General features: G+C 55.6%; 2 protein-coding genes and 1 long non-coding RNA gene across 26 annotated transcripts in view; 1 reads left to right on the top strand and 2 right to left on the bottom strand.

Annotated features, from left to right (window-relative positions):
- Positions 1-1,005, bottom strand: part of TMPRSS6 (transmembrane serine protease 6) — a 33,190-nt gene extending 32,185 nt beyond the window's left edge. Inside the window, exon 1 of one of the 3 annotated variants that reach the window (XM_082740238.1) lies at positions 758-1,005. The gene's annotated coding sequence lies outside the window, so the exon portion shown is untranslated. The other 2 variants (XM_082740236.1, XM_082740237.1) reach the window with 2 other exon arrangements.
- A 9,581-nt stretch (positions 1,006-10,586) lies between these two features.
- The window catches only part of IL2RB (interleukin 2 receptor subunit beta), a 28,493-nt gene continuing 14,171 nt past the window's right edge, over positions 10,587-24,908 (bottom strand). For 13 of the 22 annotated variants that reach the window (XM_082740214.1, XM_082740226.1, XM_082740215.1 and 10 more), the window contains 9 exons: positions 23,807-23,927; positions 23,486-23,600; positions 22,570-22,648; positions 20,330-20,435; positions 18,816-18,964; positions 18,155-18,320; positions 17,578-17,692; positions 16,102-16,186; positions 10,587-13,516 (listed from right to left, as the gene is read on the bottom strand). In XM_082740214.1, the coding sequence (XP_082596340.1) occupies positions 12,764-13,516; positions 16,102-16,186; positions 17,578-17,692; positions 18,155-18,320; positions 18,816-18,964; positions 20,330-20,435; positions 22,570-22,648; positions 23,486-23,600; positions 23,807-23,894 (1,656 nt within the window). In that variant the 5' untranslated portion in view covers positions 23,895-23,927 and the 3' untranslated portion in view covers positions 10,587-12,763. Of the gene's footprint in view, positions 13,517-16,101; positions 16,187-17,577; positions 17,693-18,154; positions 18,321-18,815; positions 18,965-20,329; positions 20,436-22,569; positions 22,649-23,485; positions 23,604-23,806; positions 23,928-24,908 lie in introns of all 22 variants that reach the window. The other 9 variants (XM_082740223.1, XM_082740233.1, XM_082740228.1 and 6 more) reach the window with 1 other exon arrangement.
- Positions 13,260-19,486, top strand: LOC309869338. Its single transcript, XR_014314121.1, has 2 exons — positions 13,260-13,542; positions 19,242-19,486. It is a non-coding gene; the product is annotated as an uncharacterized lncRNA (long non-coding RNA).

Here is a 24,908-nt window from a genome sequence, read left to right as displayed (position 1 = left end):
AGGCTCCCCGGGGCCTAGAGTAGGTCCCTGCTACTTCGTGTGAGCCCAAGTGTGGGGCCGTGTGCCTGGAAATGCCCCCCACAAACACCAATACATCACAGACGCATACATAGGTGTGCCCCAATGGGGTTACATTACGGTACTCACATACCCGTCTGTGACCCATAAACTTGCGGAGGCGTTGCTCACACTTCACACCCGTGTGCATATGCTCGAGGGTGTGCACACTCACACACACGCACGCATGCAAGCAGAGCCCGCAGCATTCAGCTCTGGGCCTGGGAGCTCAGGGTCCCCCATTTAGCACAGCGTCAGGCTCGGGGCCCTGGATCCCACACCGGGAAGCCCAGGGAGGTGTGTGGGGATGGAGAGGGTCACGTCTGGTCTTGCAGCAAGGGTGGGGTGCTCAGCCTGGCAAATTGCGCCTCTCCTCCACCCAGTCCCTGCTCCAGAGTCCACCAGCCGCACCTGAACCCCAGCCTCCCAGCACCCCAAAGCCGCAGCCCTTCCCCTGCCCCCGTGCCTGCCCAGACACCCGGCCTCACGACATCCTGTCCTGCCTCCAGCCCAGCTCTGAGGACCCCTCACCTTCCGCTTACCCAGTCGCTGTCTGGCCGATGCGGCCCTGCAGATCTGGGCAGAGGGCAGAGCTGGGCGGAGGGCTCCAGCCCCAGGGAGCTGGGCTGGCTCTCTGAAGGGACACTGTCACTGGGTCATTCTCAGATCCTGGTCCCCTGTTCTGGAGGCCCCCACTTACCTCTGGGAGTGGCAGGTGGGTGCCGGGTCAGCACGCAGGCCCCAGAGCTTCTGTTTGTCCAGGCCAAGGTCCCTACCCCCACCCAGCCAGCCTGGGCTGGATCAATGGCCCAGAGCCATGGCCAGGGTGTCTGGCCCTTGTCCCCTGTGGCCTGTGGCCCCAGGCTCCATGGGCCAGCCGCAGGGTTTAGGTCCGCACTGTGACTGAGCACAGGTAAACAGGCCCGAGGCAGGGGCCAGGCAGGGCCCGCCCCGCCCCACCCCGCCCCACCCCGCCCCGTGGGCACCCCGGAGGCTGGCGGGCAGGTGCGGGAGATCCGAGCTCTCCCCTGAGGCCTGTTGCCTGGTGACGTTCCTGCCTGGTTACAGCCCCTGGTCCCCTAGAGCACGAGGTGGGGGTGGCCCAGGACAGGGGGCTGTGCAGAGGGGCCGTGCTGTGGGCCAGGCGCCCACACGGGTCTCCTTACCGAATCCGGTGAGACCAGAGGGGCCAGTGGCCAGAAAGAGAACCGGAGGCCCCCGTGGTCTGGGGACAGAAAAGGAGAAAGTGGGGTGGGGGTGGGGTTCAATGCGATTTTCTGTTCCTCTGGAAGTTCTTTGAATTACTATGTGATTCTCCAGAGTTGTGCTCTCCATTTTGGTGGCCACTGGCCACATGGGGCTTTTGGGCCCCTGGAATGCAGCCAGCCTGACCCGAGACACGCTTCGCGGGTGAGACACAGACCAGGTCTCCAGGACTTAGTGCAAACAGAGAACGTAAAATGCTCGACAAGCACTTTTCACAACGATGACATGTTGTAGTGACAGCATGGTGGCTATACTGGATTCAATAAAAACATGACGAAAATTCAATTCACCTGCTTCTCTGCATATTTTGCAATGGGGCGACCGGACCGCTGAGATCACAAGTGTGGCTCATGATCCAGCGCTAGTGGGCAGAGCGGACGTGGCCATGGGGGGCTGGCCCGAGAGCGTGTGTTGTAAACTGGGGTTGCCTGGGTGTGCACGGGCTGGTCTGTGTTTACCCTGTGAGGGGGTTGCCCGCCTGAACCCCTGTGTGCTGGGTTATGTGGGTCCCGGGGTGTATGTGAGTGTGAAGTAGGATGGTGTGTGTGGGGAGCATAAGGGGTGTGTGTGTGTGACGAACATGGGGTGTGAGGTCTGTGTGTGGAGTGTGCAGTGTGTGAGGTATGAGTATGAGGTATGAGTGTGGAAAGTGAGATGTGAATCAGGTGTCAGTGTGGAGTATCAGGTGTGAGTGTGGAGGGTGTGAGGTGTGTGTGCGTATGAGTGTGGAGGGGGAAGTGTGAGTGTGGAGTGTGAGTGTGGCTGGGCGTGTGTGTCCAGCATGTCTGGGCCTGGCAGCTACATGCCCTGAGGAGCAGGCAGGGGTGAGGATGGCTGCATGAATGAGTTTTCTGTGCACCAGCCCGGCGGGGGCTCCTCCCTCACTACTCCTGTTCCTCAGCTCTGCCCCTATGGGGACCCTGGGACGGAGGCTGCGCAGCCCTGCCCCAGCCTCCATAGCCCCCGCCCCAGGCCATGTTCCCTCCCTCCCTCCTCCCCTCCTCCCAGGCCCTGCCCCTCTGCCCCCGCTGCAAGCTTCCCAAGGAGGACAGGATTTGGTGGAGGCCAGGGGTGGGGAGACCTGAGCCCTGTCTCTGTACCGCACGCTGTCCTTCAGAAGGCGAAGTGGCCCAGACCCCAGACTGGGCAGCCTCGTAGCCGGACAGTCTGAAAAGCCTAAGATCTTGTGCAATCGAGGTCCTCTGGACTTGGCGGCCACAGGGCCATTGATCGGCCACAGTCTGTGGGGGAGGGGCTGATCCTGGAGTTGTGGGGGGCAGCAAAGCCCTGAGGGGGGTGTTCAAAAACAGGGGTGCTAGGGGCGATGGTGCCAACTCTCCAAGAGCTCGGAGAGCCGGGGCGGGGATCAGCCTCCTACCCAGTCAGGGCTTCCCTCTGTCGATGGGCAGCCATGAGCCTTGGACACCCTTTTGCCCCCGGCAGAGGGACACATTCATACAGAAAGCCTCAGCGCTCCCAGCCTAGCTGCCTGTCACCTTAACACTGGGCCCCCTTGGGCCCTAGGGACAGAGAAGCTACCTGAAGCCTGGTCCGTGAGGCCTGGAGGCCAGAGGGCACCGTGCGCTTGGGCCCGCAGGACTGGGAAGGACAGGCCTCAGTGGGTCCACCACACTCAGGTGACAAGGACCCAGCCAGCGGTTGGAGAGTTAGAGGACCTGTCTAGAGTCCAGTCCCTTCCCCTGTTAGTGAGCCGGCAAGACACATCGCCTTCCCCGGCAGCCATCTTGTCAGCTGTGGATAGGGATGACAGAGCTGGGCTGCTGGAGACAGAAAAAGGTAGAAGGGAGTATAAATTGCCAGTGTGTGCCCTGGGCCCCGGAGGCCTCTCTTTTAACCCCAGGTATGAGTGGAATTGGAAGTGGGGGCAGGCAGCCGCCCTTCCTCTCACACCCCGGCAGCCCCATGGTAACAGCCCTCGGTCCCGGCGGACACAGTGGAGGGCGCGCCCTGTGGGCCAGGCCCTGCGCCCGGTGCTTTGCAGGCCCTTCCATTTACTTCTGGTTTTTTGTTTTTTTCTTTCCTTAAGATTTTATTCATTTATTCCACAGAGAGAGAGAAGAGGAGGAGGAGGAGGAACAGAAGGAGAGGGACAAGCAGTCTCCATGTTGAGCGTGGAGCCCCACGTGGGGCTCAATCCCGGAACCCTGCGAGCACAACCTGAGCCGAAACCAAGAGTTGGTCGCTCAATCAACGGGGCGCCCCTGTTCCATTTACTTCTCGTAACAACATTTTTAGCCCCAATTCGCAGAGACCACAGCCCCGGTGAAAGGTACCTCCCAGCTCCTGTGCTAGACACTGGGGACAGCGACGGTGAAGGAGACACATCTGACTTCTGCCCGACAGAGCTAGATGTTCTACGGAAGTCCTCGGCTTGAAAAGAAAATGGCTGGACAATAAACATCCCCGGCCAAATGCCCCTCCAAGTTCATAGGCGGCCATCCTGACCTCCAGCATCTCTGGATGGGACCTTGTTTGGAATTAGGGTTGTGATGGGTTCGGATGAGGTCACAGTGGAGTCGCAGAGAGGGGGGCCACCTGATGTCCTTCTAAATAGGGGAAATGTGGAGACAGACGCACACACGGTGAGTTCCGTGTACGGTGAAGGCAGAGACCAGGTGATGTGTCCCCTGGCCAGGGAGACCAAAGATGGCCAGCTCACCCCCAGAGAGTAGTAGGAAAGAGACATGGAACAAGGTCTTTCCCCTGGGCCTCTGAAAGAACCAACAACTCGGACTTGGACTTCTGGCCTTCAGACCTGGGAGACAACGAATTTCTACCACGGGAGTCTCTTGGTTGGTGATATTTGCCACACAGCACCCGCCAGTGAGCACGGTGCTTCATGATGTGGGGTTGGGTTGATGCCTGCTTGGGTGTGTCGCTCCCTCCCGTGGTCCTGCACACAGCAGGTGCTCATGCCTGCCACCAGTCAGGGCCATCAGGCAGTGGCACATCTTAAGCCACAGAGTGGAAATGCGGGGGCAGCGCAGGCACAGAGGTCTGTCACTGCCCGCTCTCACACCTCTAGACCAGGAGCTCCGTGAAGACAAAGGCTTCGTCTGTCTTGACTCTGTCAGTTGCCAGCTTGGCATGCGGGGCATGAGTGAACAAATGAGAGCTTCTGTCAACTCCCCCAATGACGATACGGTCCGTCTTTTGAGCTCTGGGCCCGGAGCTGGGCCCTTCACAGTGACATCTCAAGTGCAGGTGTGGGAGTGGGGATTACACGTCTCTGCTCTGCAGAGGAGGAGACCGGGGCTCTGGGAGGAGAGGTTGACTCGGCCCAAGTCCTGGCTTTCGGGTGTTGTTAGCAACCCTTAGCACATCTTGCCTGGTAGAAGCATCGCACCAGGCTCTGCCGCCCTCCTCACGCTGCCTCTTCCCTGTGCATCTGGGTCTCTGTGCCCAATAGCCCTCTACTTACAAAGGACACCCTATTGGATATAGGGCCACCCTAACCCAGAATGATCTCATCTTAACCTGCTACAAATGTGCAAAGGGCTTGTGTCCGAATAAAGTCACGTTCACAAGTTCCATGTGGACATGAATGTGGGGGGAGGGGGAGACACTATTCAGTCTGGTTCAGGAAGGAAGCGATGGTTCCACAATACTGTTCCAGTGCGGATCAGGCTTGCCTTGACCAAGCCTTCAGAGGCTGCCCAGGCGGGTCCCTGGATGCCACCAGGGTCACCTCCCTCCAGCACTGCAACTCACGGGCTCATTTATTAAACAGGCGTTGGCACCCCCATGATGCTGGCCTGGGCTGGGCTTCAAGGCCACAGACACTAACAAGACCCAGACCCTGTTCTTGAGGGACGCAGGCCAGCCCAGGGAAGACAGACAGCGGGACAGACCACAGACTGTGCTCTCAGCAGCAGGCAGAGGACCAGGCCCTCAGCAGGACAGAGGGGCCTTCCTTAGTGTTTCAGAATGAGACTCAATCAGGATGGCCTGTCACCGATTCAAGGGTGTCAACCCCGTTGTGGCCCTCCAGGGGAATCCACAGTCCCAATGGGCTTCTGGGACCATTATGGAGGCCCTGAGACTCTGGGGCGTTATGATAAAGCTAACCAGACACAGGACTGGCCTCACCCCCCTAATAAGAAAAATGGCCATTTGACCCCATTTTTCAGGAGAGGAAGTGGAGATTCAGAAGGCAGGCATCACTTGTGCTGATCACACGGAGCAGGGAAGTGCTGGGGTTCAAACCCAGGACCCCCCGATGTCGGAGACCTCGGATGCTCTCCCACTCAGTCTGTGTCCCTCCCTTCTTGACGTGCCACCACGCCCGGGCCCCTCACCCCTTCTGTCCTAACCCTGGCTCCTGGCCTCTGTGGCAGGCATGGCCTTGGCTGGGCCCCTTGAGGCTTTCCCAGCCAGAGGTCAGGGGAGTGGCTTCTGATCAGGGGCTTGTGGTTTGAGTGGTGCCACTTCAAGCCACAGTCGGTTGGGGACACAGAATGGAAACTCCTCGTGCGTCACCCAGCCCGGCCTCCTCCACTGTCCCAGCAGCAGGGGCGCCCAGAACAGTGGGAGCCAGAGACGCTGGTGGGAGGAGATCAGGCAGCAAGGCTTAACAAGGCCAGGACCTGAGCCCGAATGACCTGTTCCCCGTTCTGTGCTCCTCCTCCCCAGACTCCGCCCACCCCCCAAATTTTAAGAATAAAATAAGAGGACAGCAGTGTCACTTTACAGGCAAGCCATCAGGCAGATAGACAATAAAAATTTCCAAGGCACATAGAATCCCAAGTTTCAACATGTATTTCCCCCCCACCCTTTGGTCTCAAAATGTTGTTACAGCCAAGGCTCCCCCACTCTAGACAGTTCCATCTGAGGGTCCAAACCCAAAGGTGCACCATCCAAAGATGGAGACATAGAAGGTTCTCCAAGGAGCTGCTTTTTTGCTGCCCTTCAGAAGAAGCATCCAGTGCTAGCTCAGGACCCCTAGGGCCTCTCCCCTCTGGATAACTTGTGCCAACAGAGCTGCTGGTAAATCGGTGGGGCTGGAGAGGTCCCAATGCCTGGGGGCTCTGTCCAGGTTCCAGAACCCTCCCTGTAGCTCTCCTGCCCTCCCTCTCTTCCTTTTTTCTTTCCTCCCTCCCTCCCTCCACCTGTTCACCAATATGCACATCCACTCAGTGAACATCCTATAGGCAGGTTGCTTAGGGTGTTGGGGGGTACTGCTGTGGGGACAAGGATCTGCGAGGGCCATCATGGAACATTCTAGACCTTTCGGGTCTTCCAGAGCTGCATTAATGGAGCCCTTCGCATGCATTGGGCTCTGTTCTAAGTGCACTGTTATTAACTCACTTAATCCTTACAACACCACCACGAGGGCAAAAAGGAGGTACTATTCTTACCCCCATTTTACAGATGAGAAGACTAAGGCAGAGTGGTTCAAGCCCAGGCCACACAGCTAGAACATCAGCAAGCAAGGATTTGAATCAGGAGGACTTTGGCTCCCACAAGGTCAGTCTTCCTACTGATTTTAAAGCGTGAGCACGCCTAGTATCACACACAAACTCTCAGCGATCCTGTAAAACAGGAACAACCGAGATTTTGAGTTCTGTATCCCGTGGGAGGACAGAGCTGAACAAGGAGTTCAGGTGGGGGCACTGGAACCCTGGGCGCTCACCTCTGCCTCCTGCAGTCTCAGGACCACTGTTGTACTGGGGGGGTGTGGTTTAGGGAGGCAGTTGGGTTGTTGATTAAACTTAGCTCAGTCCCAGCGCCCTAGGGCCGGGCCACCGTGACAGCCCCGGGACATCCCCTTGGCGGCCTTGCTCAGAGACTTTCCACCACTACGGTATGACACGCTTGACGACGCTCCCATCACAGGGCTGGGGGGGCGGGGGTGGGTGGTGAAGGGCTGTGGGAAAGCAAGCCCGGAAGTGCTGAGTGGGGAGAGAGATGGAGGTTCGGGGGAGGGGTACCCAGTCTACAATACCAGGAAGCCAGGACGCAGAGGGAGGAGCGAGCTGGCCGGAGACCCATCACCTTCCTCTGAGCACCCGGCCCCGTGCCACGCACTGGCCACAGAATCCTCAGCTTGGAGGACACCGATAAGTCAAGGCACAACCACACCCTTCTCTGAGGAGCCCAGAGCTTTACCAGAAATACCCTGCCTGGGAGGGTTCTGAAGGGATCTCCTGAACGGGGGAGGGAGAGGGGCAGGCATGTTACACGGGGCTTTAGCCAGAGAGGCTTGTGACACTTATTTGGGATATATTTGCCCCAAGAGGTGGAAGGATTAGAGGGGTAGGGGGCAAGGGACAGGTGGACCCAGGAGGAGACTGAGCAGGGCTCCAAGCTCAAGGCCATGCTGCTGGGTCACAAGGGTGGGGAAGGTTTCAACTATAGTTGTGATCACGGCAAGTGAGCTGCTGTATTCATCTTTGAACTGGTTGCCGGGAAGCTTAGGATGGAATTTTGCTTGTTTTTTCTCCATTCATGTAATTGTCTCCCATGCAGCCCTGGTGTATGCAACGGGCCAAAAACTCTGTGGCCAGAGGTACGGGAGTTTGAATCCCAGTTCTAGCAACCACCAGCTGCATTTTTAAACTTCCCTGTGCCTCAGTTTCCTAATCTGCAAAATGGGGAAACATAACAGCTGCCTGGCTGGGTCTTTTCGGGTGATAAGGATAATGCTGGGGAAGTAGCTGTCCCAGTGTCTAAATTCATTTCTTGATCTTTTTTGAAGTCATCTAGGATGCTACTCGTTAAGAGAGATGGAATAGGGCTATTCACCCAAGGAAGGACGGTTTCCACCATAAATTGCTCAGTGACTGTGGAGCTGGAAGGTGGGGGGGAGAGAGCAGGTATACCAGATGACTGGGGAGATGATGAAACTAATAGAGTCTGAACAAATAACCCAGTCAAGAAGAAAATATAATTTTTAAAAATGAAAAGAAAAGAGAAGTGTGTCTGGGTGGCTCAGTTGGTTAAGCAGCTGCCTTCAGGGGGGTCATGATCCCACGGTCCTGGGATCCAGGCCACAGCCAGCTCCCTGCTTGGCGAGAAGTCTGCTTCTTCCTCTCCCACTCCCCCTGCTTGTGTTCCCTCTCTTGCTATGTCTCTCTCTATATCAAATAAATAAATAAAATCTTTTTTTTTTTTTAAGTGGGCAGAAGACATGAACAGATATTTCTCCAAAGAAGACACACAAATGGCCAACAAACACATGAAAAAATGTTCAACATCTCTAAGCGTTAGGGAAACATCAATCAAAACCACAATGAGATCCCACCTCACGCTGGTCAGAATGGCTGAAATTAATAATAGACATTTGCAAAATAATAAATGTTGTCGAGGATGGGGAGAAAGGGGAACCCTCTTACGCTGCTGGTGGGAAAGCAAGTTGGTGCAGCCGCTCTGGAAAACAGTGTGGAGCTTCCTCAGAAAGTTAAAAATAGAGCTACCCTATGACCCAGCAATCACACTACTGGGTATTTACCCAAAGGACACAAACACAGTGATCCGAAAGGGCACGTGCACCTCAATGTTTATAGCAGCAGTGTCTACAATAGCCAAACTATGGAAGGAGCCCGGATGTCCATCAAAAGATGAACGGATAAGGAAGATGTGGTATATGTGTTATATGGTGGACTATTACTCAGCCATTAGAAAAAAAATGAAATCTTGCCATTTGCAACAACGTGGATGGAACTGGAGGGCATTATTCTAAGCGAAATAAGTCAGAGAAAGAAAAACACCCTATGATTTCACTCTTATATAGAATTTAAGAAACAAAACAGATGAACGTAGGGGAAAGGAAGGAAAAATAAAATAAGACGAAAACACGGAGACAAACCATAAGAGACTCCTAACTAGGGGAAACCAACTGAGGGTTGCTGGAGGGGAGGGGGCGGAGGGATGTGGTAATGGGTGACGGGCATTAAGGAGGGCACGTGATGTCATAAGCACTGGGTGTTCTATGCAACTGATGAATCACTAAACGCTATCCTGAAACTACTAATACACTATATATTAATTAAAATTAACTTAAATAAAAAATTTAAAAAAAAAAGAAATTGGAGACCTGAGAGGTTGGAAAGCCTGGCCACCTCTCCCTCCTTCTCTCTTATCTCTCCTAAGTTTGCCCCAGCTGCCTCCTGCTTCCCACTCTGCATCTGACAGATCTTCCCTGCCCTCGGCTGCTTGGTCCCCAGCTGGTGCTGCTCCCCTCCCTGCAATCTGACCCAGGCAGGACTGTCTCCGCTTCACCCTTTCTGCTCCTCCCAGCTGCTCCCTCTTTGCCCCATCTCCCAAGGCACAAATTCCATACCACCCTGGACATGTCACACTGTGACTTCTGGCCCATCAGTCCACCTGGAATAAGGCGGCCCCCCATTCTGCTCACCACCAGCTCAAGTCTCTCGTCACACCTGGTGGGGACAGCTGGGTTCCCTGGGCGCAGCTACTCATAGGACCCCTCTCAGCTTTCCAGCCTCTAACACCTCAGCTTCAGTTTTCCCTGCCTGGAAAATCAGTCTGGGAAGATAAGACCTTCCATTGAGGAAGGAACCTGAGGGATGATCTGGTCCAGATAGGTCACCAGGTGCCAGGTAGGATCAATTGGGACCTGCCTGCAGAATCTCAAGCTGTCCTCAAACTTTGCAGGAAGGACAGCCATGATCAATTAGCAATGTCTGCCATGAGTGGGTGAAATTGATTAGTGATGTCTGCTACAGGTGCATCTTTATGAATGCCCAATATTGCCATCCATAATCTGGTCCAACTATTCAGAGTCAAAGACAAAGAAGAAAAAAATGTTTTATATATTATATAATGTTATATATATATATATATATATATGCACACACATATGTATTTATACATATGCAGGTAAATATATTTATATGCACACATATGTAATTTGTATAATATATATTTATATATTATTTACATATACTAAAAATTCTATATATTCTATTTGATTTATATTTATTGTGTATTCTGTTTATAGCATGTTGATTATATTACATTAAATATATATATAAACTATGTTTTTATATTTTATTTTTATTTTCCCATGAGACCATATCAGATGGTGTCCAGACACAGAATAAGATAAACCTGACTCCTATTAGTGAAAAAGATATCCCCTTTACAATCTTTTTGCTTTCTCACCATTTGTGGCTGTCTGGCATGTCTTCAACAGTTTCCCAACACTTGTTAACCTCCCCTTTAACCTAAGAGAGCAGACTTACAGCCCGCGAAGAATTGAGGCACTTTATTTTACCGTATTTACTTTTTACAGTCACCTTTTATTTATAGTGAATATCAGCTTTTCCATTTACAGAAGCAATACAAAGATTTTTCTTTTTAAATAAAAGTGAACAAAAAAGTGAAAGATTTGAAGAAAAATAATGAGGTAAACAATAACAGAGATGGCACACACAGGTCATTGAACATCCGTATGGCACAAATGCCCAAGACTTAAGAACCAGAACTGTCCCAAGAACTCTTCCAAGTGGAAACTGACTCACAGAGGGGTTTCACGGCTTGCGCTGGGACACAGAGCAAGGGTCTCCTCACCGAGCTTCGGTTTGATGCTCAGGCCCGGACTGAGGAGCCTCGTGGCCCAGAACACGTGGCATCGTATGGCAGGAGTGACCAAGTGCTCAAGTTCTTCCGTGGGAAAGATCCAAGACTCAGACAACCTCAGGAAAAGGGAGTTTATTTCGGACTTAAGGAAAATGAGAATCTTAAGCGAACCATCGGTAGCCCCCTGTCAGCGGGTGTCTCTGCTAACGGGGTTGAACTCCTCCTTCCCAGGCTTCTCCAAGAGCCTTTTGCACAGGCACCTGCTCCCAGGGACCTCCCTTCTTAAGACCCTGAGTTGAAATGCTCAAGACTGACAGAAATCTGATTGGCCAGTTCAGGTCGGGCCTCCCTGACTGGGCGGAGCTTCTGTTCTAAGCCAGCTCATAGGCAGAAGCTTGTCGGCTTATGGGTGGGCTTGTGTCAGGCACCCAATCAGCTAGGAGCAGGGCCTATAAGTGCTGGCTCGGCGTGCTCGCCTATCAGGGACCTGGGAAGGCATCCTTTGCTCGCCGGGGTTGCTACTGTGAGAGGAAGGTTGTGGCAGGCATCACAGGTGTGATCTGTGCCAGGGACGGAAGGAAGAGAAGTAGAGAGGTGATGGGGAGAACCGAGGAGGAAGAGGTCAGCTGTGTGAGTTTGTGTTTGTGCTGCGGGGAGGACTGCGGTGAAAAGGGACGAGGCTCTTGCTGGAATGGGCATGCTGGAGCCTAGTGAGCCTGGGGCTTCGCCTCTCTGAGTCTTGACCTCAGAAGAGGACGATGGCCCCTGTGTAAAGGCAGCCGGACACAGGGAGTCCAAGCAAGGTGGTCCCAGATAGTTCACTACAGGGAATAGGATAGGGGTGCCAAGCGAGTTGCCCTTCTGGACGCAGCATGCCAGCCCCCTGAGTTGTGGAAGAGATCTCTCCAAGAGAGGTCTAGACTCCCTGTGACAGCCTCAGAACCAGCCACTAAGAGAGGTTTACTTCCCAGCAGCATGCCTTATGAATCCATGAAACCACAATGGAAATATCCAGCCAGTGTCTGCTTTCCGGGGGGGGGGGGGGGATTCACATCACAAATTGGGCCACAGTGGAAAGGACGCAGTAGCTAAGTATTCTGAGGTCACAAGAGATCCCAAGGGCGAAGTGACAGGGCCACTTTGTCTAGCCATCCCGTAATACTGAAGCTTGAAGTTCGGGCGCATTAACGGATGCAGTTTCTCTCCAAAGGAAGCAGAAAGGACCCTTGAGGCATAAGGGATTGGTCACCTGGATGAGGGAGGAGAGAGCACCGCAGGTACAGGGAAGAGCATGTGCAAATGTGTGGGGGCGTGAGGGAGCTGCTGGTGGCTCAGTAGGACCACTGGGAGGGTTCTAGGAGGGAATGTTCCAACATGATGCCAGGGGAGCAAGAGCCAGGCCAAGAAGTGGTGCGGAGGGCAGCAGGGAGCCATGGTGGGCTTTAAACAAGGGGCAGCAGAGCCATATGGTTTGTGGTTCAGAGAGAGCGCTCTGGCTGCCATGTGGAGGATGGGCAGGAGGGGGTGGGACTGGGGCAGGAAGCCCAGTGAGGTGGACAGGGTGAAGATCCCTGGAGAACCCCGAGAACTCTCCCTGAAGAGTCCTGGCAGGGCTCCAGAGGAGGGATGCTTTAGAGGCAAAAGCCATGGGACTCCGTGACAGCTGAGGGGAGTCACAGTGTCCTCACCCACTGCAATTCCTGGCTTGAGCCACAGGACCAGGGAGCAGCAGTTGCCATTTGGAAATGAATGCCCAAATGGGCAAGGCTGGGTGGGGGCCCTCAGGGCAGGGATGTCCAGGGGGCAGCAAGCCTTGAGGACAAAGAGTCCTCACCCGGGCCTGGCACAACAGTGGGCAGCAGCCTGCCTTGTCTGTCTACACCAAGTGAGCCGGGTCCTGCTCCTGCAGCTCTTGGAGAGACACATAGGCATCGGTGTTCAGGGTCAGGCAGGAGGCAGGGGTTCCGACCTGGCCTCGCCCGGGAGGTCTAGCCCAGGGGAAGCCGATCCCCTCCCTGGGGCCAGGGGCCGGGACCTCCTCTCTTGCTTCTCCCAGGGCACGCTCCAGCGGTGGCTGGCTGTCCCCCAGGTCAGACGCTCCTGGGTTGGGAGGCACCAGGGCCTGGGGGGCCCAGTCTCGGGGAGCTCCCTCCTGCAGAGAGGGGGGCAGCTTCTCTTCACAGGCTCCAGTGCCCCTAGCCATGGTGTTGGGGGGGCCGGGGCCACCCAGGAGCCTGGGAGAGAAGAGAAGCAGATCATCCCCCGGGGGGAAGGTGCAGTAGGCATCGTCTTCTGCTGGCAGGGGTGGCAGGGGTGGGAGGAGAGACCCCTCAGGTGCCCCAGCCCCGCCCTCCTCGGACTCTTCCGTGCAGGGGTCATAGCTGAAGTACACCTGGCAGGCCTCGATCTCCAGAGCGTCCGGGAGGTGGAAGAAGAAGTAACCTTGGTTGGTGAAGCAGCTGGTCAGCGAGTGGCCGCTGGTCTCGGCCAAGGGTGAGGGCCCCTTCTGCTGCAGCAGGAGCAACTGTGTGGCCTTGGTGTCCCGTTCCAGCACCTCCAGCGGGGAGATCTCGGGTGCCTGGGTATTGGGACTGAAGGATGACGAGGGGAAGGGCGAGGAGAGCCACTTCTGCCAGGAGAGAGAACAGATGGAAGGTGAGTAGGACGCCTCCTCCTCCAGAATCTCAGCAACAGCTCCTCATTACGGTCTCCTCAGAGCTTCCACCTCCAGGAAGGCCTCCCTGACTACACCCCACCCCACCCCCACACACCAGCTTGCAGAATGCTCTCGGTCAGCCTGGAGAGGGTGATTCCTGTAGGTGCCCAGGGGATGTGTTGTTTCGATGAGGATTGTTTATGGTGCTGTGAGCCTGGCACCACACGAGGCACCAGGCAAAGGGGGAAAGCCTCAGTGCATCAGGAAGGGACTAGCCCCAGTGTGTGAGTCCACAAACCAGGGTCAAAGCTGAAAGGACCCCGAATGGAGCCCATCTTGTCCACCTTACAGATGCCCAGACGGGGGCCGTCTCCTAGCCCTGAACATACAGCCAGCTCTCTGACAAAATCTCTGGAGGGCGCAGATGGTCCTGACATTTTCTGCCCCCATCACATCTGCCCCCCATGATGTGCAGCCCCCTCCTGCCACACTGTCCCTCCACAGAGAGAAGAAAGTACCCGCCAGAGCCCTTCCCAGTAGCTCCAGAGTCCGGAGAGCCCTGGTCCTCACTGACTGTGTGACCCTGGGCAGGCCACTGCCCCTCTCTGAGCCTCAATCCCACAACACTTAGCCCCCTCTTTCCTAACTTCCTTATTGTGAGTAGGAGAAGGTCAGAATAAGAAACTGAAGGCAGAACTCCCTGGCCCAGGGTAAAAGGCAGACCACCCACAGAAGCGAAAGGGACAGTAGGCCCTCAGGGGGTGTGATGGGGACCCAACAGCCCTCTGTCCTGGGAGCCCTCAACTGCTGGGCTGGCGTCCCCTGAGCACACGGACCAGGCCCATTGGGCTCCTCCTACACTCCTTCCCTCCGCTAGGCTGGGAAGAGAGGGAGAGAGCAGGCTCTGGGTGGGGGGTGGGGAGGAGGTCCAGCCCTGGAGGAGGCAAGGAAGGAGGGGAAGGGCTGTGCAACCAGAAGGAGAGGCTGGGGCCATGACCAGCCCTGCCTGGTGTGCCAGGACCTTGCCAGCCCCTCTCAGAGGATCAGCTACTTCCTGGGCCTGGGCTTCCGTCCTCAGTGCCCTGAAGTTGAGGGGACGGGGCAGGGAGGCAGGTGCAAGGAGGAACACATCCCCCTTCACACACACACACTTACACACTGGCACACATATCCCCAGGTCTCCTGGACAGAGCAGTGGGCCTTGTGGCCTGGTAGCTAGAGGTCCTGGGGTAGGGAGAGAGGAGCAGACCTCCCACCCAGATGCAGAGGAGAGGGTAGGGTCCCCTTGACCCTACCCTCACCACATTGTGCATCCCACGGCTTCCCTGGGATCTACCTTCCACACCCCCGGTCTGGGGCAAGCATCTAGACCTGGGGATGACCACATGGGAAGACAGAGCAGTTGGTACCTCTCTAGGATGGAGCCCACTCCCAGCTCAAAAGGTCCTAGTCCCATAGAATCAGAAAGTTTTCACCCGGGAAGAGGACTAAGGATGCATCCAGTCCAGCCTCCAACCAGGAGTCCCTTCTGCGATATTTCTGACATACAGTCAGCCAAGATTTGCTAGAATGCCTCTGTTGACAGGGAGGTCACTATCTTTAGGGCTTTAGGAAGAATTTTAAGGAGGTCCATTCCCTGACATCGAGAGAACTGTAGGCAAGCTATCCCCAAATCTTGGGAATTTTCCAAAGAATTCCAGAATTCTTTGGCTGTAATAGGGAACTCCAAAGCCAACTCTTGACATCTCTGGCCCAGTATGGCTTTCCAGCCCTTCCACACTCCTGCTGATCGCCCTCCACCCCGACCTCATCCTCCATCAAATCTAGAGAGCCGGGGGAGGGGAGGGGTGAGAGAAGCAGCCCACCACAGCCCCTTTCCGCCACAACACTTCCTTCCTGAAGCAAGCGTGGGCTCCGGGAGGGGAGGCGACTGAGGTTTAAATGGGGTTCAGGGTTACGACTCTCTGGGCCAGCACCTTCCCAGTGACTCTGCTTGGATTGATGAGAAGCACCTCAAAGAATTGTTACCATCAAGGATACAGTGTTGGAGCCTGCCCAGCGCTTTCTGCAGGGGGCGAGGAACCGCTGCCCATTAAGAGAGTCAGCACAAGGGGGGTGGTGGGGGCGCTGCTCAGTCAACAGACCAGTGACCGAAATTCTAGCTAGGACCCCTTGAGCACTTACTACATGCCAACCAGTGATCTTGGGCCCATCCATGTAAGTAACACTTAGTAGGTTTCCCTCCCTGCTGCACAAGTGGGAAAGCTGAGCACAAGAGACATTCCATGACGTGCCCGAGGTCACACAGCCAGGAAGGGCTGGAGCCAGGATTAGAACCAGACTGTCTGGCTCAGACAGGAGGTACCATTCAGCCTGAGAATAGTGGTGCCCAAGCTGGGGAAAGGGACCCACACCCAGCCCAGAGGCTGCTCACTTTAGTATTTGTCTCCTGTCCCAAAGTGCAAACCCACCACCTCCCCACCCGCCCACACCTGTGGCCGCCCCCCTGCCAGCCTGAGCCAGATGCCTCCTTCTCTCTGCCAGCTCCAGACTCCTACCTGGAAATCTCCTCCATGCTCTGACTTCAGCTGGGAAAAGAACTCTGATGGATCTGGGATGTGGCACTTCAGAACCTTCTTCAGCCTGAACAGGAGAGGAGGAGGGAGGGAATGAGGATGAGAAGGGAAAGGGGCCATGGTGTCCCGCTGGCACCCCACTGCCCTGAAGGGAGGGTACAGAGCCATTCCGCATTCATCTGTTGGATTAGTACGAAGTAAATGTCCAGTAAGGGAAGGTGGGGGCCTGGGGACACAAGAATGGCAGACAGAGAAGGTCTCTTTCTGACATTCTACTGGGGAGACAGACACGAACCAAGTGTGCAACATGACCATTCATTCTGTGGACACAAAGCAGGGGTCCGTGCAAAAGAAGGATGTGGGGGTGGGGGACCATAGGAGCCCGAGTGGTCAGGGACTACACAGAGCCAAATGTTTGGAGTAGAGTGAACAAGGAACAAGGAAGCAGGAGGTAGGAAAGAGACCAGATTCTGTGTCTCCATGTCCAGACTGTCATGGATGGTCGTTCAGGTTGTGCACTGCCCAAGGGCACCAGTTTTAGGGGGGTAGTGAGTGGGTGCTGAATTCCAGCCCATGCTCTGCTTGCCACACTGAGTGCCCCAGTATCTGTATGCATCAGCCTCAAAAATGTGGTCATAGCCTCAAGGACCCAGAAAGCCTGGCTGCCCCCCAGTTAGATGTTCAGGCTCAGGTGAGCCCTCTCCTCCACCCCTTCTGGTCTCCAACCACACTTGCCTCCCTGAACTCTCAGTTGCTGTAATGCTGCTTTGCATTACCCATGTAGGGCCTTTGCACACCCTGTTTCCTGTTTGCCTATGCACTCCCCATCCCCTCCCCATGCCTGGTTAGCTCCTCCTTTCAAGGGAATCATCACTTCCTTAGGCATGTTTCTGCTGGCCATCCCCCAGCCGAGGTTCCTCTCCCTGTGGCCTACTTCCAATCCATCAAGTACCTTCCTTTACCCTTTTATCATGGTGTGTCATTGTACTTTCATATGATTTATAAATATCTGCCTTCTTCCACGTGACCATGAGCTCCATGAAGATGCGACCGCATGTATGCAGCCTGCCCTTGTATTCCCAGCACTCGGTACCAGGCCTGCCACTGAGCTGGGGCTCGACAAAGGGACCTAGAGAGATCCCCGAGGACACATACACATAGAGACAGCAGGCGTTTGCACACACGCATACACACATATGTGCACACACATACTCAGAGTCATGCTCTGGACAGGGTCTCCATGGGGCTCTCCCTCCCCCGCTCCCCTCAGGCTGGTTCCCTGGGGTTCCGTCTTTGGGGGTTGGTGCCAGGGAAAAGCTAGGTATCAGGCAGGGAGGACTGTGGGGAGGGCAGAGGGAGCACGGGTGTGTCTGAGCAGGGGTCTGAGCCGAGGGCCTGAGCACTCAGGGGGTGTGTGTCAGATGAGAGCACGAAGGAGCAGGAAAGAAGGGCTCTTACCATGGTCCGATGTACGGACAGTTGACCAACAAGTAGACCAAGACGAGAAAGACGAAGACGCTGCTGATGCCCACGATGACATGGCCAAACCAAGGAAAGGGCAGAGTCCGCTCTCCTGAGGCCACCCAGGGGCGGGAGGAGAAGCGGGAAGAGAGGTTAGAGAAGCACCCCCGCTCACCCAGATCCTTCTAGCATCCCCCACCCCCTGCAGCCACCCTGGTGCCTAGGGACTGGCTGATCTCTGACCCAAGGCCTTGGCAGGTCCCGGCTGGCCCAGGAGACCTGCCGTGGGAGCTGACAAGGGGCATCGCGTGCCTCATCACAGCAGGTCTGCCAGGTAGCACAGTACCCACTTTACAGATGCAGAAACTGAGGCTTCCGGATGCGAGCAGCCCACTCCAACCACACTGCTCACTCTGCAGGGTCACAATGAGTGGGCTAACCATAGCAGGTGAGCCCAACTCGAGCTGAGCCCTGTACCCCAGTCCCAGGCCTCCTCCACCAGCCGCCCTCCAGGCCACACCCCAGCCATCCCCTCCGGTCTGAGCTCCGTCCCACCCCTTCTGCCTCCTGGTACCTGCAGGCCTCGTCCTGAAGGCCAGGGGCTGACTCCAGGGACTCCAAGCCTTGTGACTGCCTAGGTGGGCCCTGACCCGCACTTGAAATTCATACAAGGTGCCCGGAGTAAGTGTCTCAAGGCAAATCCATTGCTGGTTTTGCCGGAGGATCAGCACGGAGGCCTCCTGGGGCAGAGAGAGGCGGGGGGCTGTCAGAGTGGAGGGGGGCCCACAGCCCACCTCACCTCCCATGGCAGGGGCTGGCTGGGAGGCTGAGTGGGTGACGCCTGCATTCCTCCCTGCCAGCTCCTCCCCTGCCCCTCTCCCCCCGCATCCCTAACTACTCAGCCCCAAACCCCAAGGGCATCCTGAACCCCTCCCTCTCACTCACCATCCATGCACAGAGCTGCACGGACAGGTGACTTCCCAGGGCCTCTGAAATCTCAGAGGATAGTCACCTGCCTCTTGGCTATGTAAACTCTAGCCCTGGCATCTGCCACCAGCTGGAACCCCAGGGCTGTTGGGGGGCACATACGGGGCGGGGAGGCCAGAGCAGGCAGGACAGGGGAGGAGCAGGAGCCACCTGGGGACTATCGTGACTTTGCTGACATGAAGCCTGGACAGGGTGACCAGGACTGGAGGGAGGAGTCGGGGCAGGTGGGGACCAAGCCATGCACTCACCTCCCAGCTGTGGCCTGGGGACCTTGTCCGGGCCTCAAACTCCAGGTAACTTTCAATGTAGTGGGAGGACTGCGGGACTTTCCAGGTTATGTTGCATTTGTGGGTCCCGACGTGGGTGATTTGGAGTAAGTCGGGGGCCATCAGGCGAACTGGAGGTGAGAGAGAGGAAGAGACAGTGACCCTGGGGGATGCTGGGTCACAATGCCATGCCAAGGGGATAAAGTTCAGACACGCCCCCATCTCTACCTTTGCACCTGCTCCTTCTCCCTCCTGGGCACCCTCCCCACCCCCAGAGACCCTCACCTCCTTGGAGAAGCCTTCTTGTACCCCCTAACCTGTTTTATTTTCCTGCCCAGCACTTAGCCCCACCTGACACATCAAATATTTATTTTGGGTTCTTTGTTCATTTTCCATCTCGCCCAGCAGACCGTGTGCTCACTGAGGGCAGGGGATGTGTTCTCAGACGTATTCTTGGCGCCTGGAGCCATTACCTGATTCAAGCACCTGATAATCTGCTGCATGAAAACAAGTGAAGGCCTCTGTTCTCTGCCTCCAGAATCGATCTGAGAGCTTTACAGGAATCATCTCATGTCATTTAATTGAATCTCAGGATCCTTATAGGATTATAAGATTTAATAATTCTGAAATTAAACTGACCTAAGTTTTTCTAAGTTTGGGACTCTTGAACTACACGAATAAAACTATTCGTGGGCATGTGTTAAGCAGTCAGAGACTCACAGACTTCTTATGGCAACCCAGGGTCCAGCCAATAACTGATTCTCCCCATTCTTGATGGGCAGACTGAGGCTCAGACGTGTGAAATGATATTCTGGGCAAACCCCATTCAGTTAAGTCAAGGCTGCATTGAGCACCCTGTCTAGATCTCGCGCTTTCTCCCTTATATGGTCTGGCGATGGGGCCAGGCATGCAGTCATTCAAAAACCTTCCCAGAGCACTGCCCAGATAAGGCTTGGTGCTGGGTACTTGGAGTAGAGACTTAGGGAAGATAGATGTTCTGCCCTCGGGGAGCTCACAGCCCAGTGAGGGAGACAGTCCCCAAATCAGGCAGTAAGGACCCTGAAAAAACATAAACACCCTGAAAGAGGAGGTACGAAGGGCTGGGAGAGTCTGGGAAGGCTTCCTGGTGGAGGTGACTCTTCACTGCGCCTTGAATGGTGAGGGGAAACTTTTCTGATAGGAAGAGCCTTCTCGGCTGTGGCACCCACAAATGCAAGGGCTCAGAGGCATGAATGGGCAAGTTGAATTCAGAGAGCTGGCCTTTGGTTGTGACAGGAATACAGGCCAGGAGAGGAGCAGCGCTCGACTGGGAAGCCCGGGCCAGATGCTGAGTATCAGGGGAAGGAGCCAGAACTGCAGCCTGAGGGCAGTGGGCAGTGAGAGATCACACGTGGATATGGAAAGAGACTGGATCTGGGAGGGTCCCAGAGGGAAAGACAGGACGGAGGGTTCCCAGCCCGCCCCAGTCCCCCTACCCTTCCCAGTTCCTCACTCACGATTCTCAAAGGGCTTGAAGTCCTGGGTCATCAGTGTCCTCCACCTCCCCGCTTCGTGGCATATCACGCTCATTTTGACAATGTCAGCCGCGGTCAGACTCTGAGCCTGCAAGAGGAGGACATGGTAGGGATGGGGCATGGGTGGTGGGGACGATTAGGAGAGAGGAAGACCAAGACCACAACAAAAGTGGGGCCCCTCCATGAGCCCCTCCGGCTAAGGCTGGGGTCGGCAGGCTTTTTCCATGAGGGGGCAGAAAGTAAATATTTCTAGCTTTGCAGGTCAAACGGTCTCAGTTGCAACTACTCAATTCTGTTGCTGGCCTGTGAAAACCAACCAGAGACACCGTAGGAGAATGGCATGGCCGTGTGCCAATAAAGCTTTATTTACAAAAACAGGCAGCAAGCAGAGTTTGATCCGTGATCTAAAGTGAAGTGAGCCGCCTTGAAAGGGAGGGAGTTCCCCATCCAAAGAGGCATGCAAACAGGATGAGCCCCCAAGAGAAGGCAGGTCTGGAACTGTACCTGTGTAACAGATTGGAGTGTGACAGCCTACCTCTCCCCACTCCCACACCCTGGCTTTTGGGGAAGGAAATGGGCACGCGGCAAGCCTCTCCCGTGGGCAGGCACTATTCGGGCGCCTTAGGCATTTCTCTAGCTGATGGTCAGAGCAAACCATCCTCATAATGCAGGTGAGTGGCCCAAAGTCACGCACTGGTCAGCAGGGGGTCTGGATTCAAAGCCAGGCCTCTGTAACCGCTGTCCCCACAGAGACACAGCCTGAGGCTGACCAAGGGCTGTAGAATGAGCATCTTACGGCAGCCTCCTTCCTGTGCAGAAGAGCGCCCTGTGGGAGGAAAGTCTGATGCATGTCCCCTCCAGATCTGTGCTCTAGGTTCTGAGGTGGTGTTTTCAGGTCCAGGACTCAGGACACAGTCCCTCTGACCTACCTGCCACAGGGCCCACAATGAGTGAAACTTGAACTTGACCGTATGAGTCCCCAGAGCTAGGAACAATTCCTCCCTCTCCAACCCAAGGACGCTGCCCCTTGCTGTGTCTGGCTGTTGTAGGGGCCTGATGTTTCCAGATAATGATAATATCGTCATTATTACTATGATCGTAGTCCTTATAAAGATGCCAGGAATATATTGTGTTGGGTTCATCCTCTGTCCATGCACTCTTCTGCGTGCTGAACACACGTTCTCTCATTTAACTCAACACCCTGTGAGACAAGCCCTATGTCTCTTCTCGTCCCGCAGCCGAGAAGGCTGAAGCTCAGAGAGGCTAGGGCTTTGCCTGAGGTCACACAGCGAGGAAAAGGTGGGGCCAGGGTCCGAAGGCAGACCCTCCGCAGAGCTCACAGGGACAGGCATGGCCATCTGACTCCAGACGTGTGAGCCTGTCTCCACATTCTCCTGCCCCTTAAGAGTGGGTATGACCTGATGACGGCGGGAAAAGGTGATCTGGGCAACCCTATTGCTCGCTGCTGCCAAGGACAGCGTGACCAACAGTAATTTGATGCCCATGCATGGACGTGGCCACATGCCCATCTAGACGGTTCAGTCCCAGCTCTGCCCCTCACTGGCAGGGCCTCTCTGAGCCTCAGTTTCCTCTCTGGTAAGAACGGGACAGTGCTGGAGCCCATTCACGAAGTCCCCAGGATCCACAGACCTCAAAGTCAATTGCATGCTCTGCTCTGGGCACGGTGTTTAGTGCTTTAACACAAAGAACAGCTCTACGAGGCAGGTGCTGTCATTCTTGCCACTTTGAGAAGGGAAACCTACGACCAGCAGTTGCCTGATGTCACCCAGTGGGTGTTACAGTGGAGCCGGGACCAGGCACCCAAACCTTTAGCTCCAGGATCCACACTTTTAAGCCCATGCTGCCTTGCACTTACCAAGACCTTGGAAGACTCAGAGGGGGTGTTGTTACGGCTGGGCACCCCCCCACACACCTGATAAAGAGTACAGAAGTGTCGCGGGACCCACAAAGCATGGGGAGAAGAGTGGGGCAGAGGCGGAATGACGGAGCCCCTCGGACCACAGATCTCTCAAGCCTCAGTCAGCCCTGAGTTCTGGCCTTTGGATGCCGCCCTGCTTCCTTCTACCTCTTGCCTCGGGGCAGCCTGCTGTGCGTTGGCTGTAGCCAAAGCCACTGGGCTCTCTGGGCCCCGCTCTGCCCTGGAAGCTCCCCGCCCCGCACCTGCCCTCCCCTGGGCTCTCTTCTCGGCTCTCAGTACTCACATCTGGGGATCCAAGAATCAGGTGACAGACCCAGAGCGCCGGGCTCAGTGGGAGCAGCTCGCAGGATCTGTTCCAAGGCCTTTCAAGGCAAAAGAACCTCCTTAGGACAAAAAGAGGGACCCCCAGAGCCAGCCCTCGGGATGGCCCCACCCCTGCAGCAAGGCCAGTCTGTGCAGGCTCTATGCCAACCTCCGTAGAGACCCCCATCCCCCCACCTGCTCCCCTCCCCTCACGAGCACCTCTTCCTGTCCTCCCCAGCCTGGCCTCACAGTAGCCACAGTGATCTTCTAGAAGCAAACAGTGCAGGACATGTCGGCCTCCCCACCTGAAGCCCTCCCGAGTCTTCCCTCGGGGCTGGAAGGGGCCCTTGCAACCCTGTGGAATCACTACCCACCCAAGACCACGGCCAAACCCAAAGCCACCTTTGCTGTTGCCATCAAGATGCACAGATCACAGCAGCCCCTTCCCTGACTCCCTCCCAGCCCCCAGAATCCCAACCAACCCAGGCCCCTGTTTCCAGAGCTGCCCTAGATGTCTCTCCGAAAGCTTAGGGAACCCCCTGTCTTCCCCCGCCCCTTGCTTTTGAAGTCGACTAGTCTTGACCCATCAGTCTCACAGCCCAGTGTCCCCAAACTACCCTGTGTAGCTCATCTCCAGCCTCTCCCCTGTAGCCTGGACCCCCACTCCTCACTCCCACCCTGATTCCAGGAGTCTAAATATCCAGCCCCTTTGTTTTCCAGACTTCAGGGACACCAAGAGTCTGTGTCTCCTATCAATCCAGATTCTCAAAGTGCAACATCTTAGAGTCTGCCAGGAAGGAGTCCCAAGAGTCTAAGATTATAGGAACACCCCACCACCACCACCCCGCACACCAATCCCGAGATGCTGCCTTCTTGCTGGTCAACCCCACACTCACCGTCTATCTGGCCAAGCATGGATCTTGCAGGACGAGGCCTGCAGGTCCCCGTCCCAGCTCCAGGCACAGGAGATGTTGGCTTTTGAGTTGTAGAAGCATGTGAGCTTGGGGGTGTCTGCTAACAAGATGAGGCATGAGTGGCTGGCCACAGAGGGGCCAAGGGAGAAGGTGGACGCCTGATCTCTCGTCCTGTTGCCCTCGCCTCCCTCCTGCCCCTGCTGAAGGACCTCTGCCCAGAAGCGGGGGTCCTGAAAGGGGTTCTACAAGGGTTGGCCGCCTTCGCAAGAGAAAGAACAGCTATCCAGATGCCAAGGTCCTCACCATCTGTCGCTGTGAATCCCTGAGGGATGGCCAGAGCCAGGAGGAAGACAAGGAGGGACAGATAGCAGGACAGAGCCGGCGCTGCCATCACATCCACGGGTGGGAGCTGGGGAAGAGAGCCCTGGGGGAAAGAAAGGGGAGAAAACACAAGTGAACACCTGCTCCAGGTCCCTGGTCGCTGCGAGAGGCGGGCCTAGCCCTGCCCATCTCAGGGTGGCCCGTTCTGCTCTGCCAATACCATCCAGCCTCAGGGCCTTTGCACCTGCTGGTCCCTCAGCCCCACACATGCTCCCTTCCTTTGGGGATTTGGGGAACCATACTTTGTCAGGGCTCATAGGGCTCTCTGAGAGAGCCCATGCCCTTGTTCAAAAGCTGGGGAAACTGAGGCCCAGAAAAAGGAAAGATTTGCTCAGGTCCACACAGGGAGACCAGCACAGAGCTGGGATTACAGCTCACCTCTTCCCTTCCCTGCTGCCCCCTTAGTCACACCTAAAACCATCATCAGGAGGCTCCTAGAAGCCAGGCTATGCTCCGTTCTTTAAATAAAGCAGCAAAAACTCTACTGGAGATCCTCTCATTATCTGCATTTTCAGATGGGAAAACTGAGGCACAGGGACGTAAAATAAACTGCCCAAGATCACAGAGCTGATCAGAGGCAGGTGTGGAATCCAAGTCAGGGAGGACCCAGGGCCCAGTCAGTGGCTCCTGTAACTTCTCTGACTCTGTCTCCCCCCACCACTGAGATGGGCGACACGCTCAATACTCACGGACTAAGTCACAGCAGTACTCGGGGGTGTACTGAGCATTCCCACTGTGCCCAGCAATTTACGTATACTAGATCCTCTTCTCTCCCCGGAGGCTAGGGGCTGGGTGCTTGTATTATCCCCTTACACAGATGAAGAAACAAAGGCTCTGAGTCCTTCACCCGCCAAGGTCACGTGTGCAGAAGAGGCAGAGCTGGGATTTCATCCCCCGCTCGCTCGCCCACAGAGCCTGTTCCCTCACATCCTTCGGCCCTGCCCAGACCCTGTCCCAGGCACTGGTCCCAGAGGTAAGGTCACCAGCCCTCCACCCCTGGAGTTGAGGGATCAGGGCCCAGCAA

The sequence above is a fragment of the Mustela nivalis genome (assembly GCF_964662115.1).
Source record: "Mustela nivalis genome assembly, chromosome: 7".
Lineage (NCBI taxonomy): Eukaryota > Metazoa > Chordata > Mammalia > Carnivora > Mustelidae > Mustela > Mustela nivalis.
This window is presented reverse-complemented; position numbering and strand designations above follow the sequence as displayed.